This window comes from Sciurus vulgaris, assembly GCF_902686455.1.
Source record: "Sciurus vulgaris genome assembly, chromosome: 11".
Lineage (NCBI taxonomy): Eukaryota > Metazoa > Chordata > Mammalia > Rodentia > Sciuridae > Sciurus > Sciurus vulgaris.
This window is the reverse complement of record NC_136472.1, coordinates 86,148,118-86,165,518: the sequence shown is the minus strand read 5'-3', so window position 1 is coordinate 86,165,518 and position 17,401 is coordinate 86,148,118. Positions and strand designations below refer to the sequence as shown.

Genomic DNA, 17,401 nt, shown 5'->3' with positions numbered 1-17,401 from the left:
TTCTTCCAGATGAATTTCATGATTGCTTGCTCTATTTCTGTAAGGTACATCATTGGGATTTTGATTGGAATTGCATTGAATCTGTATAGCACTTATGGTAATATGGCCATTTTGACAATATTAATTCTGCCTATCCAAGAACATGGGACATCCTTCCATCTTCTAAGGTCTTCCTCAATTTCTTTCTTCAATGTTTCATAGTTTTCATTGTAGAGATCTTTTACCTTTTTGGTTAGATTGATGCCCAAGTATTTTATTTTATTTTTTTTTTGAGGCTATTGCAAATGGAGTTGTTTTCCTCATTTCCCTTTCAGATGTTTCATCGCTTGCATATAAAAATGCGTTAGGTGGCTCACTTTTAATCCCAGCTACTTTGGAAAGAGGCAGGAGAATGACAAGTGCAAATCTTGCCTGAAGAACATGGGCAGACTGCCTCAAAATAAAGAACTGGGGATGTAGCTCAATGGGAGAATGATCACCTAGCATGTTTGTGTCCCTGGGTTCAATCCCCAAACCCAAATCAGGAAGAAACAAAACAAAACAAAACAAAACCCAAGGTAATAAATGTGCTGAGATCTTCAGATTGAGTTCTCCCATACCAAGCAGTTGTGGTACAGAGAAACCCTATAAATGTGATGATTGGCAAAGCCTGTGGGTTGTATCTGTCCAATTGTGTGATCCACACCAAGAGGGCATGGAAGGTGTTCACTGACATTTCCTACCATGCACATTGTTAAGATCCCATCTTAGAGAAGAAGGCACAAGTGTATTAGGCAAATTCTCAGCATTCACTCCATGCAAGACCACTGAGAGTTCCTAATGGAGAAAGTATCTCCCATGTGTAATGAAAATGCAGAGCCTTCGGCCTCATTTAAAGCTTAGTAACCTTCAGTGAGTCAGTGATGGAGAGGCACCTTACCCATGCATTGGATGTAAACAGGCCCTAAGGTAAAAGTCTGTCATTAAGACAGACTGGCCAGGTTTGTCTCCAGCAAATGTACAAATAGTGACAAATCATTAGTGTGCCCTCAACCCTCTGTACACATCGGGTGAGGCACAAAAGCATAATGACTTTGGCTAAGCCTGTCTTCGGTGCTCCTGTTTCCACAGACATTAAGTTGATCCTCCACAGAAATGTCTGCATGTGCCAAGGTCTTCTGGCACAGTTCACAGCTTGCACACCATTGGAGAAGAGGTTCTGGAGATATAGCTTGAATGCAAGGAAGGTGGCATCCCCACATCATGAGTACAAGCAGTAGTCAAAGTCCATGCTACAGAGCAACATCTGTAAAACTCAGAGCACATAGGACAAAGGCTTCCAGGCCTCAGAATCCAGTGGGCATTAAAGGGACATCTTTGAGAAAGCTGTACAAGAGTCCTGTGCATGATGGAGATTAAATCCAAGGGCTTAAATCCCTGAAACAGAATGATTGACTCAGAGTGCAACCTTCAACGTGTCAGAAATGTGCTGATTTTTTTGGTCAAACATTTGTGATTTTGTTGTCCTGAGAAGATTTATTCTGGTGAGAAATCAGACAGACACTGTGACCCTGGATAGTTCATTCATCAAGGGAGTGTCCTGAGCATTCACCAGTGATTCCATCCTAGAAGACTGTAACAAATGTACTGGAGTGTGACATTATTTCCCAATTCTCACATATTACTCCATGTCAGAATTCATAGAAGAATAAGTCTCTGATTCCTCAACATTAGCTTCTGGTCTTGCATACTGTGGAATAACTACAAGTCAGAACCTGTTAAATGCCATGACATGTCAAAGTGCAGGGATGTTTGAGCAGTATCAATTATCAGTAAAGTGTCTCTTTCATAGAGATTTCTTGGCAAGATACCTTGCTCATCTTGGGTTCTGTGTCTTATAGAGCTATCATGGTTGTGTTCAGAAAGGAATCTGTGGGAGCAAAGGCCTTACTTCATGAATGAGAGTCACTGCTGTCCTTGTTCCTGGAGGAAGAGGACACTACTAAAATTCAGTAGTGTCTGCACAAAGGAGTATTTGGAAGGGGCTGAGCAGGATGTAGAGTTAGGATGTTGGTCGTCCTGCTTGCTGTGGTCTGTGTACCCTTGTCCACGTGATCCATTGTGGGATGCAGGTAAGGAACCCTCTACCAACTGCCTGAAGAAGAGCAGCCAAGACCATAGGGACTGGCTTTGTGTTGAAGAAGAGGACTGTGTTCCTAGAGACTATCTAGATCCAGGAAGAATGCAGGGAAATGGTGGCCATCTGCTGCCTTTAATGACCACAGATGTTTAGCATGATTGGTGAGCAATTTTTCTAGTTCTTGTTCTTGTAACTGAATAGTTATCAGAGAGAAGAGACCAACATTAAGAACCAAAGCAGCATGTTCTTCATGAGGAATCACTTTTACCTGCTGATGTTACATTTGCTTCTGATTTATTCAGAATCCACATGGTAATTAACAATATAATCTTTTCACATAAAAAAAATGCTTTAGATTTATGTGTATTGCTTTTATAGCCTGCTATTTTGCTGAATTCATTGATGAGGTCTAGAAGTTTTCTGGAGGAGGTTTTTTGGATCCTCTAAATATAGAATCATGTCACCTGCAAATAGTGACAGCTTAAGTTCCTCTTTTCCTATTTGTATCCCTTTAATTTCTTTAGTCTGCTAATTGCTCTGGCTAGAGTTTCGAGGACAATGTTGAATAGAAGTGGTGAAAGAGGACATCCCTGTCTTATTCCCATTTTTAAAGGGAATGCTTTCAGTTTTTCTCCATTAAGAATGATGTTGGCCATGAGCTTAGCATAAAAAGCCTTTACAAAGTTCAGGTATGTTCCTACTATCCCTATTTTTTTCTAGTGTTTTGAGCATGAAGGGGTGTTGTATTTTGTTAAATGCTTTTTCTGCGTCAATTAAAATAACCATATGATTCTTATCCTTAAGTCTATTGACATGATGGATTATGTTTATTGATTTACAAATGTTGAGCCATCCTTGCATTCCAGGAATGAACCCCACCTGATCGTAGTGCACAATTTTCTTAATATGTTTTTGGATACGGTTTGCCAATATTTTGTTAAGGATCTTTGCATCTATATTCATCAAGGATATTGGTCTAAAATTTTCTTTCCTTGATGTGTCTTTTCCTGGTTTGGGTATGAGGGTGATATTAGCTTCATAGAATGAGTTCGGTAGGGTACCCTCCTTTTCTATTTCCTGGAATACTTTGAGAAGTATTGGAATGAGTTCTTCTTTGAAGGTCTTGTAGAACTCGGCTGAGAATCTGTCTGGTCCTGGGCTTTTCTTGGATGGTAGATTTTTAATGGCTCCTTCTATTTCATTGCTTGATATTGATCTGTTGAAATCATGTATGTCCTCCTGGTTCAGTGTGGAAGGAGTATATGTCTCCAGAAATTTGTCAATGTCTTCGGTAGTTTCTATTTGGTTGGAATACAGATTTTCAAAGTAGCTTCTCATTATGTTCTGTATCTCAGTGGTGTCTGTCCTGATATTTCCTTTTGCATCATGTATTTTAGTAATTTGAGTCTTCTCTCTCCTTCTCTTTGTTAGTGTGGCTAAGGGTTTATCTATTTTGTTTACTTTCTCAAAGAACCAACTTTTTGTTTTGTCAATTTTTTGAATAGTTTCTTTTGTTTCAATTTCATTGATTTCAGCTCTGATTTTAATTATTTCCTGTCTTCTACTATTTTGCTGTTATTCTGTTCTTCTTTTTCTAGGGCTTTGAGCTGTAATGTTAGGTCATTTAGTTGTTGACTTTTCATTCTTTTCTGGAATGCGCTCCATGCAATGAATTTTCCTCTTAGTACCGCTTTCATAGTGTCCCAGAGATTTTGATATGTTGTATCATCGTTCTCATTGACCTCTAAGAATTTTTTAATCTCCTCCCTGATGTTTTTTGTTATCCATGTTTCATTAAATAGCATATTATTTAGTCTCCAAGTGTTGGAGTAATTTCCCTTTTTTATTTTGTCATTCATTTCTACTCTCAGTCCATTATGATCTGATAGAACACAAACTGGTATCTCTGTTTTTTTGCATTTCCTAAGGGCTGCTTTTTGGCATAACACATGGTCTATTTTCAAGAAGGTTCCATGTGCTGCTGAGAAGAAACTGTATCCTCTCATTCATGGATGGAATATTCTATATATATCTATTAAGTCTAGGTTATTGATTGTGTTATTGAGTTCTATGGTTTCTTTGGTTGTATTTTGTTTGGAAGATCTATCTAGTGGTGACAGCGGTGCATTAAAGTCACCCAGAATTATTGTGTTGTGGTCTATGTGATTCTTGAAATTGAGAAGGATTTGTTTGATGTACAGGGATGCACCATTGTTTGGGGCATAAATATTACTATCATTATGTCTTCCTGATTTATGGTTCCCTTAAGCAGTATGAAATGTCCTTCTTTATCCCTTCTGACTAACTTTGGCTTGAAGTCCACTTTCTCTGATATACGGATGGAAACCCCCACTGTTTTATTGAGTTCATGTGCATGGTAGGTTTTTTCCCATCCTTTCACCTTTAGTCTGTGGATGTCTTTTTCTACAAGATGGGTCTCTTGCAGGCAGCGTATTTTGGTTCTTTCTTTTTAATCCATTCTGCCAGTCTATGTCTTTTGATTGATGAGTTTAGGCCATTAACATTCAGTGTTATTACTGAGAAATGATTTGTGTTCCCAGTCATTTGGCTTATTTTTGGTTTTCAAGTTGGCTTGGTTTCTCCTTTGAGTGGTTTTTCTCTAAGGTAGTTCCTCACTTTGCTGGCCTACATTGTTGTTTTTCATTGCTTCCTCATGGAATATTTTGTTGAGAACATTCTGTAGTGCAGGCTTTCTATTTGTAAATTCTTTTAACTTTTGTTCATCATGGAAGGATTTTATTTCATCTTCAAATCTGAAGGTTAGTTTTGTTGGGTATAGGATTCTTGGTTGGCAACCATGTTCTTTCAGAGCTTGAAATATGTTGGTCCAGGCGCTTCTAGCTTTTAGTCTGGGTTGAGAAGTCGGCTGCTAGCCGTATTGGTCTCCCCCTATATGTAATCTGATGCTTTTCTCTCGCGGCCTTCAAAATCCTATCTTCATTTTGAATGTTAGACATTTTCATTATAATGTGCCTTGGTGTGGATCTGTTGTGATTCTGTGCATTTGATGTTCTGTAAGCCTATTGTATTTGATTTTCCATTTCATTCTTCAGGTTTGGGAAATTTTCTGATATTATTTCATTGAATAGGTTGTTCATTCCTTTGGTTTGTATCTCTGTGCCTTCCTCAATCCCAATAATTTTTAAATTTGGTCTTTTCATGATGTCCCATAGTTCTTGGAAATTCTGTTCATGATTTATTACCATCTGCTCTGTTTTGGCCACTTTATTTTCAAGATTAACTATTTTGTCTTCATTGTCTGAGGTTCTGTCTTCCAAGTGGTCTAGTCTTTGGTGATGCTTTCCATTGAGTTTTTTATTTGGTTTATTGTTTCCTTCATTTCAAGGATTTCCATTTGTTTTTTTTTTGTTGTTGTTGTTGTTTTTCTGTTTTGTTTTTTTTTTTTTTTTTTTTTAGAATCTCTATCTCTTTGTTGAAATGATCTTTTGCTTCCTGCAGGTGCTCTTTCAGCTTATTTGTATTATTATTCATTGCCTGCATTTGCTCTCTTATCTCATTCTTTCCTTCGCGAATCAACTTAATTATGTATAATCTGAAGTCCTTTTGTGACATTTCTTCAAACATACTGTCATTGGATTCTATTACTATAGAATCTAGATTTGTTTGGATCATTTTCTTCCCTTGTTTTTTCATGTTGTTCATGTATCTTCCCCACTTGCAGTGCAGATCTGGGGTATTGCAGATTTTCCCCTATAGGCTTATAGTGGCCCTATAGGTTTCCAAAACCCTTTCTTTAAGGGGAGATCAATATTAGCAGTGCCCAAATCAGACACTATGTAATCCTAGACCAAATAGCCCCTATGGGGACAATAACAAAATTGTCATAATAAACAAAATGAGTTCAAATATTATCTTCAGTAAAACAAACAGGTTTGCAATAAGGTCTGCAGTTTCTAATGGAGGACAAAGAGGATGCAGAGGGATGTAGAATGTGGCTGTTAATGGGATAAGAAAAGAATATACAGAAGTTTTAGAAAATAGAAAGTGTGAGAGTGTAATCAAAAGAAATCGGATGTTAGCATGCAAAAAAGGGGGAAAGACTCTGAGGCAACAGGTGAACAAAAGGAAAAGAAAGCAGGAAAAGTAAAGAAATAACAACTTAAATTTTTTTTAAAAGGAGAAAAAAGAAAATCTACTGTATAACAGTCATATACTAATGAAACCTTCCAGTGTTCAGTAGCCTGATGCATAAGAGGTACCTGACAATGAGCTTCAAGCCTCCAGCAGGCGTCGCAAAATGGGATTTGCCCCACCCAAAGATCGGAGCTATGGCTTCCAGGATTATCCAAGATGGCCACTCTGGCTTAGAAATGTGTTGGCAAATGGGGAGCTGCAGCTCAGGGGTGGACAGGGTCAGCTGGAGGTCCTAGAGACGGGATGCAGTTGGTTCGGCAGGGGTCCTGGAGGTCTGGTGTGTTTGGTGTAGTTGTGGGATCCTGGAGGCCAGGTGCAATCAGTCTGGGGTCCCGGTGATAGGGCGCAGTCAGTTGGTCTGGGGGTCCTGGTGCAGGGAGCAGTCCATCGATGTGAGGGCCCCAGAGGCAGGGAGTGATCGGTCAGGCTGAGGGATCCTGGAGATGGGGCTCAGTCAGTCCTGCCGGGGGTCCTACAGGGCCTGGCTGTTGTCTCAAAATGGCGGCAGCCACGTGTAATCAAACCTGCAGGTACTGTAACAGTGAACTTCGAGGCAGCAGCAGGCAGCTGGTGATCCACTGGTGGTTGGCGATCAGTTTGCTGACTGTTTTTGGACGATCGGGAGGGGAACCTCCAGCATTGGGTGATGGATAGGAGTAAGGCGGGTGATGGATAGGAGTAAGGCAGGCGATGGACAGGCGAGGGTCAGGCAAATGGCAGATGATAGACACCTCACAGTGAGCAATCTGCTCTCAAAAAAGGTGTCGATGTGCTGGCAGACTGCAGGTCATCACAGCAGACAAATGGGTAAACACCAGGGGATCGATAAGCAGCAAAAACTGCCTCACCTAGAAACAGATATCCTCTCCTTGAAACCGGTGTTATGGAGCGACAAGGAACGCAGCCTCCCTCTAGTCCACCATCTTGGATCTCTCATTCTCTTTTCATCCTTAGTTTTGTCCTCTCTTCCATCCTGAACTTCAGAACAAAAGTATTACTTTACCGTACAAAATACTTTCTCATCCAGAAACGTTTCTTTTATCTTCTAATTTTCTATACTAAAATATATCTCCATACCTATGACTTTCTTATATCTCTTTTATAGTTTCAGATCCTTTCTTAAATTCATATTATAAAACAATCCTTATGAATGTTACCTGTGTATTTTGTATACACAATTAATTTCATCCCAGGAGAGAGATTTAATAATCATTTTTTTCCCAGGTTGCATTCAAAGGGTTGGAGCACAGGATATTTTTGAGTCCGCATTCTCTTCCTTTTCATTATCACAATGCCATCAACTTTAAGTGAGGTCCCCTCTGTCAATTGTACCCCAAGGATCCTTTTGAGATTTTTCTTACAGTAAGCATATTGATTTTCAATGGAGGAGGCCCTTTCCATCCTTTCCTTTAGTCTTCCATGAATATCCCATTGCAGAGGCTGCCAAGAAAATATGGGTTGGTTTTAGTTTCTGTGGTTTTTTTTTTTTTTCTTTTCTGGGTGCAGTTTTGTATCCTACCAGTCTCCCCATGAATTTATTTTTATGGGATACTGTTATAGCAAGTATTGCTCTGCCCCAGTGTTCTATATACTCTGACCAAATGGGGTTGTCCTGTCAGATCTTAAAAGGGGGAACCATTCTTATCACCAGGTCATAAACTAACACCCTCTGGGGCCAGAAGCCTCTACCTCCCCCACCCCACATCCCATGGGCAAAAGGGGATGTAAGATGGGACAGAGGCCAGGTCCTCTTTGCCCATTTTTCTACAGCCCAGCAACTTTTCTTGGATTTTTTTCAGCCCAGGGTGGTGTCCCTTAGCCACAGAGAAATGATCTGCAGCTGCCTTGGGCCAGTCTGAGAAACAGTATTGGGAGTGCCAGCCTTGGGTTGAAAGGATTTAAATATTCTTAACCCTTTCTTCTAGTGTACTGCTATCCTTACATACCAGAAGCAGTGCCTTTTTGCACACACAACTTAGTTTTTGGCTGTTCAGACTCCTTATTGTGCAACTGCATAGAAGCCGGTACATACAGAATCTTCCACTTAACTTCTGACAGACCAACTCTAAACATGAGATTATATAATAATCCAGTAAACTATTCAAAGGACAGATCCTTACAGAAAAACATTATCTTTTTTTAGACAGGTTTATACCTGTAGGTGGCCCGTTAAGCCAAGATCTTTCTCAACAGACTGCCTATAGGATCAAACACAACATTGCCCTTGTCTTAAAGGGCCAGTGATGGATATAAAAAAGAAACAGACAGACAACCAGAGAGTAATTCCTAAATCTAAAGCCAACAAACAGATGAAAACCAAGAACAGACCAGAAGGGAACAAAAATCCTGAGGTTCTTGATTTCCATTTAACCATGACTCCTATACTGGTGACACTACAGATGTTTCTACAAAGAGGGACCATGTGTTCTCAAGGAGAGGCACCAGATGTATGGAATCAAGAGCATCAGTGTACACACCAGGGGGCTTACCAAATGGCCAAGGGTGTCACCACATTACTGTGTTCTGTTTCCATTTTTCAAAGTGGATGGAGATGCAGCAACCTGTACCATTCAGGAAGAGAAGTGGGGAATTCCCAAAGGAGCTTTCACAATTGCTGGGACATCCCTCAGTCCCTCCCTTTACCTACCAGAATAACTCTTCTGATTTGCTCCAAGGCAAACTCATCCATCTCCTGAACTGTCTAGCAGGTGACTCTCAACAATTCTCCAGTCGCCTTGCATTCTCAGCATGGAAGTAGGGTTCCTTGGAGAGCCAGTCATGCCCCAGAAAACTCAAGCAGGAGCCGCTCTTGTGTCCTCTGGGTTGCCAATTTGTTACTGAAAAATCTGTCCTTGTCCCTGATGTCAATCTAATAGTAAGATTTTAAGAAAAAGAAAAAAAAAAAGTATAAATGAGATTTGAGATTTTTCCAGTTGACATTATATTAATGTGATTCACTATGTTTTTACTTGTAATCACTCAGTTTCACTGCAGTTTGTATTCCTTTGTATGAGTAACACAAATTGTCCATCCCCATGTCAATGGGCAATTGAGTCATTTCCATTTGTGTTATCTTGAATAGTACTGCTATGAATGTTGTCTCATTTGTTGCCAAAGTCACATGTGAAAGTTCATACAGGGTATATACCTAGGAATGTAAGTATTGGGCTATAATGTTAAACTTATAAAGTTAAACTTAAAAGATAATGCTGAATTTTTTTCCAAACAATTACAATTTTCACTCCTACCTTTAATGTTTCAAAGCTTATTTAATCCACATTCTAACTTTTGGTCTTATGAGACTAATTTCTGACAATTGAATGCTGCCTAATGTGAATGCTGCCTAATGGTGTGTGGTTTTAATTCATATTGCCAAGATTAATAATGAGATTGTGCATCTCTTGGCATGTTTATTGACTATATATGTTTTCTATAATCTTTCAATTATAAGCTTTTATTAGTCTATAATAATGAATACTTTCTATTTTTGTATTGACAGGGACTGCACCAATCTAATCACTATATATACAGTGATTGATGAGAAATTAACATACACTTTAGTATTATATAAAATCATGGGTAAATTTCAAGTTCAAAATGGCTTAACAAAATAAAACAATAGAAACTAATCATATTTTAAAATTATTTTTGTGACTTATTTTTTCATAGCTTGATATTTATTTTTCTTTTGACAGAAAGATTTCGAGATTTACTACTGCCTCCATCAAGTCAAGACTCTGAGATTGTGCCCTTCATTCAATCTAGAAATTATCCCAAGTAAGAAACAAGTTTGCTGGGTATGGAGAAGGTCGGGGCACTGGGAGAAATATGGGCAAGCAGAAACAAAACATAAACTTTCTAGCATTTTGAAAAATCCTGGGTAATTTCACTTAGCTGACTAGGGCATCTTCTGCACTGTAGTGTCTTAAGCCCCTCATAAATGGTTTAGAGGAGAGATGCCTGCTTCCAAGTGCAACCCAGTTGTGACAGGAACATTTCTGCCTAGTGTAAGGCATTAAGCTCTCTGCATCATTGTCTGGGTGTGTTTCCTTTTTATTTGATGCTCTATCAATGGGTACAGATATTTTTGGGGTGATCCCACATCTGTTTTCTTATTTTCTGCCTCTTAAATGTGAGAATTAATTTATATTGTAACAATTGATTTTCAAAATAGTTCCATGTTAGATGTGATTTTAATGATTTCTACATATTCCTCTTGACCATCTTTATTACTGCGGACAGTGAAATCTTCTGACCCTTCTTATCTGAGACAAATCTTTTCTTCTCTCATGTACTTAAAGTGTACTTATTGGTGGGAGGAATATGGCTTAATCCTCCTGAAGGATAAGGAAGTGCCAGGCCTTTTATTACACATCCTCTTTCCTAGAGGCTGATGGATGCTGGAATTTTGATCCTTCCTGTGGAATCTTGGAGCACCTTCTGTGAGTTCTGCTTCTCTTTACTAGCTAGTGTTCAACAAGCTAATGACACTTATATATGAAATATTAAAGAAGGTCACCAAGTTAAAGAGAGGAAGTTTATTTAAGTACTCACTGAACTTTGTTTTCTGGGGGAGATTTCCCTCAACTGTTTAGTTTTAATAACACAATTCTGGTAACAAAAGTAAATATGGAATCCTAAGTCTTGCTTGTGCATCTTTTAAAACATTAATCCAAGCTTAATCTTTTGCAGTAACATTCCAGTCCCCTCATAGCACACAGGGACATGCACATGCCTCTATAGCCTTGCATGCATACATTGTTCTTCAGGTATAGGTTGACAGGGAGCATGGATGCACCTGAAGTAATCATGTGTGACTATTGTTATTTTTACTCATGGCTTCTGTTTGCAGAAGGTGATGATGTGATGATGCTTACTTTTCTACCTCCTAGGCTCACTGCCTGTCATCTTTGTTTGAAGAGGAAGTCACAGTGGTTTCTCTGATTATAATCTATTTGCTGATGTTTTCCTTCATTTCCTCAACTGTAGTGTCCCACATGTATCCTTCTTGTTCTTAGATTTTTTTTCTGATAAAGTCTTAGTCACTTTGGGTTTCTATAACAAGTCACCATAGACTGAGTATCTTAAACATTTATTTTTCACTGTTCTGGAGGCTAGAAAGTCTAAGCTCGAAGTGCTGAGCTCAGGTGCTGTAGGGGGCACTTTTTGGTTTGCAGACAGCTGTCTTTACGGTATCCTCACACACTAATTCTGCCCTAGTGGCCTGTTAATCTTCCAAATTTTCCATTGTCAAATACCATCACATTAGGGCTTCAGCATATGAATTTTAGGCAGACACATATATTCAGTCCGTGGCAAATAATTATGCTGCATGCTAATCTTTAATAGAGATATCATGTAACAATGCTTCTTCAGTATACACTCTTTGGGGACAGATATTCCTTTTGGCATGTGTGAATTAGAAGAACCAAAATCCTTCACTGATATCATACAAACTATCTCATGGCAAGAAAGATCACAGACTCTGTGGTAGATTACTGAAGCAACTGGCTGGTTCTGGGACAACCTAGTTAGTGCCTTTGTGTCTCAGTTCTACCTGTAAGGAATGATATTGAAGAAAACATCTAACACTCATGGGTACTATAAATAATCAATGAATTAATAAATATAAAATATTTAGAACCAATCTTGACATGTTGCAAATTCTCCATTTTAGTTGCCAGTGTCATTCATTGTTCATTAGAAATTTTATATATTGTATTAACTAGATTTGCACCTTGGGAGAAATAGGTTTCCATTGATTTGAAGGAAGTTCTATCTCTAGATACTTTTGTCAGACTTCTTTTATTAATACATAGGGATGTACTATTATTTGATATTGCTAAATTATCACTAGATGCTAACACAAGGCACTGTTTTAAGGACCACTTAACATTTTTATGAGCTTTGGTTTTCTGAACTATCTGAAAGCATATCAATTAAAAGTTTCTGGATCTGCATGATATTTATATGAATAATTCTGGATCAAATACAGTTTACTTAAATTATAGAATATTAAGCACTTTCCTCTTTCCATTCAATGTCTAGGTCAGCAATGGAATTTTAGAAGGTATAAGACAAAGAAAAGATATTAAAATTCTGTCTCTCTGTGCTTTACCAAGCGTGTATTTGAATTGTTCAGGGAAGAGCAAGGGAGCAGGGAGTCTAGGCATGCAAGGGATGATGTGTAAAGGAGGGGAGAGTTGTGGTAAGGGTCAAGGGATAAGTGTGCATGGGCAGAGATTTGTGTATGTCTAAACCTGATTTAAAAATAATTAAAATAATAAGACCTGAGTTATCTGTGGCTTTAAATGCCTTTATTTTCTAAATTATGTTTTCTCTAATATATACTCTGATTTAATTATTGTAGATACTGAAAGTCAATGAATTTTTTAAAATAATGACAGAATTTTCTGGAAAATTGAAAATTTACACAATTAGAATTTGTTTCTTTCATGACATATCCCTATTTACATTGAGATCTTTCCCTTACTTTTCTGATTATTTTACTGATTCATTAAAGATTCTATTAGAGAGAAATATATTTTAAACTAAACTATGGGTTAAGCAGCTTGTTTTCTCATGTTCTGTAATGTCAGGAGTAGAATTTATAGAGTAAACCGTCAATATAGACTAATAGCTCACTGGTGAATATAGGCTGTGGTAATTTGGATTTGGGGTGGAATCTCTGAGTAGTCTCTCTATAATGTAGTTTCTCTATAATTTTTAGCATCTTGTTATCAAGAGACATTTAACAAATACTGAAATGTGGAAAAGTATATCCTTTATTAGTTGAAAAGTGCTAAAGAAGAAGAAAAGTGAAGTTACTGAAGTATCTGTGTGTTTGTGTGTGTGTAAGAGAGAAAGAGAGAGAGAGAGAGAGAGAGAGAGAGAGAGACTGAGACTGGGGCAGAAAAAGAGACAGGGAGGGAGGGAACGTTAAGGAAAGGACATTATTTAAAAGTTTTACCTGCAGTGATTACGAGGAACATTGTACTAAAATATAATAAGGTACATTAATCATGTTTTTACATTCATGAGCTCTCATTGACCCATTTCCAAATCCTGGGACATTCTTCTCTCATCAAGATGTATAGACATTGCTCTGTGAAAATTCTCAGAGCATGAATGTCAGAAAGAGACAGAAGAGTGGAATAAAAAAAGGAATGTATACTTAATACAAAATACATGTTGATTTATACGTTAGAGGAGAGAAATCAGAAAGTAAAAAGTGTTATTGCTCATTCTTAGTAGATTTAGGTTTATAATCTATTTAGAATAGAAATGGTTATAAAATATTCTTATCCTTATAAATGCATCATGGAATTGTAAAATGGTTGAGGACATTGGCTGTACTTTTATCCACAAATGACATGCAACCATTTTGGCAATTAAGCCAGCAAAACATGACACAATAGTTCTTGAAGATTTAATCAAAGTATGTTAAAAAAAAAAAAAAAAAAACACTGAAAATACAGGAATAAGACATTCCTACTTTGTTCTTGTAATGATCACATTCTCTAAGCTGCCTAATATCAGAACTGTTTTTGAGAGGAATATTATTTATTATAAAATTTAGAGCTGTTCTTTGGTTTGTTTACAATGAAAACAATGTTCCAGCCCAATCTCATTTTCAATTGGCGCCTTAAAAATGACTTCTACTGGTTGATGTTGGGTAATATCACAGCCACCAATGACCTTTCCAAATTTCATCTGTTCTCCAACTTATCTTCCTTTTCCTTCCCTAACAAAATTTTGAATTCTACTTCTAGAAACCTCATGCCCTCTTCAGTAATTTTGTTAAATATGCCTATATTTTTTATTTAGTTATTGACTTTTTAAGTTACACATGACAATAGGACTCATTTTGACATAATTATAAAAGCACAAAATATAATTTATTCTAATTTGGTCCCAAGTATACATACCCATAATGTGCTTATTACTGAGCTAAGTGTTTCTTGTTCATAATAATAGAAAATAACAATAATACGTATTAAATACTGTACATGCCAGGAATTGTGTTATGTGCTTTACATGCATTATTTCACTTAATTCTTGCCATCACTCTATTAGTCAGGTAGAATTATTTTCCTAATTTTACAGATGAGTGGTCTGAGATTTAAGTAAGTAAATACCTTACCCAAAGTCACATAGTACAACTAGGTCTTAAACCTAGATCTGTTTGCCCCTAAATCATACTTAATTCTATTGTGTTGCCTTTCATACATTCATTCACGCATCCTTCCCTTCATTCACTTGTCAAATATTGGTTGAATAGATATGTTCCCGAACTGGTCATAAGTACTGAGGACACAAAAGTGGTTAGGGCATAATATATGACTTTGAAGGAGTTAGCGTCCAATAGGAGGAAAACAGAAATTCAGTTGATAAATTATAGTAATGTATTAAGACCTAAATGTAGAGAAATGCACTAAATTCTGTTGGAAGAGAACAGAAATCCTCCATCTAATTTGTATTTAATTTTCTCCATAAGTAAAATTGACCAGATGATGAAGGTGTTTTTAAAAGACAAAACCAAGAGCATAAGCACATATGGGACCATAGAAGTACATGGGTCATTGAGGGATTGCCTCTCAGTGCCAGATAATTGTGTGTATGGGTGCACACATGTATGTGCATATAACATACGCGCACGCGCGCACGCACACACACACACACACACACACACACACAATGAAAGGTCTGGACCGCCACTTAAAGTAAGTTTGGATTTTGCTGTGAAGTTTACAGAGAACCCTGAAAGGATTTTAAGCAAAGGGGAAATATAATTAGATTTGTATTATCATAGATTTATCACAGTCAGAGAGGAACCCAAGGCACCACAGGGGGCCAGTACATTCTCTAACTGGCAATTTTATTCAAGTAGAAAGCAATAAAAGATGCATGCTGTTATAATAGTAAAATGGAAAGTCAGATTGGTGTCTTAGGATGTTAGGAGGTACAATTAACAGTGTGAGAAAGGAGCCCTATCTAGTGTATACCTGCCTATGTGAGGTGCAGCTGCTCTGATAGAATTCACAGCACAGTTACTCATAATATTCCGCAAAATATAGAGGTTATTTTGGTATCATCCTGCTTTAAAAGATTACAATCTCTCATATTCTCATCCCTAAATTTAGGTTTTTATATTAGGTGATATTCCAATACCTAACTGGCAAGAGAACTAAAAATGGTAATATTCTGACTCAGTGTGGAATGTAATTATGAGGATTCCCAATGCAATTGATACTTGCAAGACTAGTCAAGTAGGATGTCAGAAGGAAGCTGGTCCCAACAGCTAGTAAGTTACAGCCCCTGTGCTGCTGCTCACAAATCAGAACTGGAGAGCAAGAAAGATAACTACAATCAAACAATTCTACAAAATCTGAAGCAGTGCTGAATGTTGTCAAGATTCTACTTCAGATTTATGATAAGTCAAGCTCTATTAGTGTGAGGCTAATAGCAAACAACAAGAGTGTGTTACTGCTGAACGACAGAGTAACTCATTCCTGACTCAGAGGAGTTGGTTCCAGATGGGCCACACTGAGGCTATAGCTGGATTTGGTGGTGGAAGAATCTGAGCAAGCTGGAGAGTTAGGTACTTCCTAGTGAACAAGTTCAGCACGTGCAATTCTCCATCAGTGCTGTGAGAGTCATTTACTTTTCTGGTTCTGACTCTTCCTGCATAATCAGCTGTCACACATCTTTTACATCCAGTTGAACTATTTAATTTTAGTGGATTTTTGTTTGTTTTGGGGTTTTGTTGTATTTTTGAGTCAGAGATTTTCAGTTGAGGAAGAAATTTCTTCCTTTGTTTAAGGTACTAAATTCCTGAGTGAGGATGTGTATAGCTCAGTGGTAGAGTACCTGCCTAGCATGTGTGATCCCTGGAGTTAGATCTCTAGCACTTAATAATAGTAAAATAAAAATTTCAAATTTCCCTTTTTAATACCATTGGATAGAAATGGTATTAAAATGGATAGAAATAGTGTCCCTTTGACAAAAAATGATTTATAACTTCAAAATTATTTTTGGCTCTGGACAAAAGAAATATTATTAGAGTTAAACCATGATTTCAGAAACCTATGTATATATGAGATCACCCCTTGCACCAACTTACCTCTTCCAGCAACATCATCTGGGATATTATTAGAAATGCAAACCTTAGACTTTAGGTATACTCACTTGGAAAGTCTGGAAGTAGGATCCAGCACTGCATGTTTTAAAAACCCTCTGGGAAATTCTGATAAATGCTAAAGTTTGAGAGCCATTAGAACAAGACAGAATGATTCTGAAGACCATTTCAGGTGATCAAACACTCCCATTTTTTGTTTTCACTTATATGATTATTTCCTGAGACTGGAATGTTTTAAACTGCAATAACATCTTCTGGAGAACAATTGACTACCTCATCTTTTTACTAGATGAAGAAAGAATTATTAGATGATAGCCCAAGACACCCCTCTCTTTTTAAAATTTTTTTACTTTATATCCCTAACCAAAATAATTGATAGGTATACTGATTAATATCTAATCATTAAGAAAATGAGCTTTGCAAACAGATGCACCAGGGATTGAGCAACAATCCTTATTCGTAATAGAGTTGTGGTTCCCAGAAAATTACTTCACATTTTGAGTTTCAATTCCTAATCCAATAAAACGGACATTTTATTTTTCTGTACAAGTTACCCTATGAATTAGGAGTGAGGAAGTATGCAGAATAACCAGTACAGAAACTGGAAAAAATTACATGCTCAATGAAGAATATCTGTTATGTTTATACCTTATTTTTGTTTTCTGAAGCAGGAGTCTCAGACTTTTTTATTTGTTTTTTAATTAAAGAACTCTGAAATAAAAGCTGATCAGATAAAAGATCATTTTCCAAAAATTAAATATTTATATGAACATTAAGAAGCTGTACATAAATTAGAAGTTTATTATTAATAATGGAATCTAATATTTTTGAATATTTGATATAGCTAACCTCCATAGTAAAAACTTTATTAGGTATATTTTCATTTGGTTACATAAAACAGAAACATAGCTTGGAAATGATGGGATTTGATTTTTCTCATGTAACAAAAAGTACCAAAATGGCTATTG

At 37.2% G+C, this 17,401-nt stretch overlaps 1 protein-coding gene and 1 long non-coding RNA gene across 5 annotated transcripts in view; one reads left to right on the top strand and one right to left on the bottom strand.

The window, feature by feature from the left end:
• Positions 1–17,401, bottom strand: part of LOC306640910 — a 925,259-nt gene that overhangs the window by 300,245 nt on the left and 607,613 nt on the right. The window lies entirely within an intron of this gene.
• The window catches only part of NOX4 (NADPH oxidase 4), a 367,378-nt gene that overhangs the window by 325,844 nt on the left and 24,133 nt on the right, over positions 1–17,401 (top strand). For all 4 annotated transcript variants that reach the window (XM_079105592.1, XM_079105594.1, XM_079105591.1 and 1 more), the window contains one exon: positions 9,991–10,072. In XM_079105592.1, the coding sequence (XP_078961718.1) occupies positions 9,991–10,072 (82 nt within the window). The remainder of the gene's footprint in view (positions 1–9,990; positions 10,073–17,401) is intronic.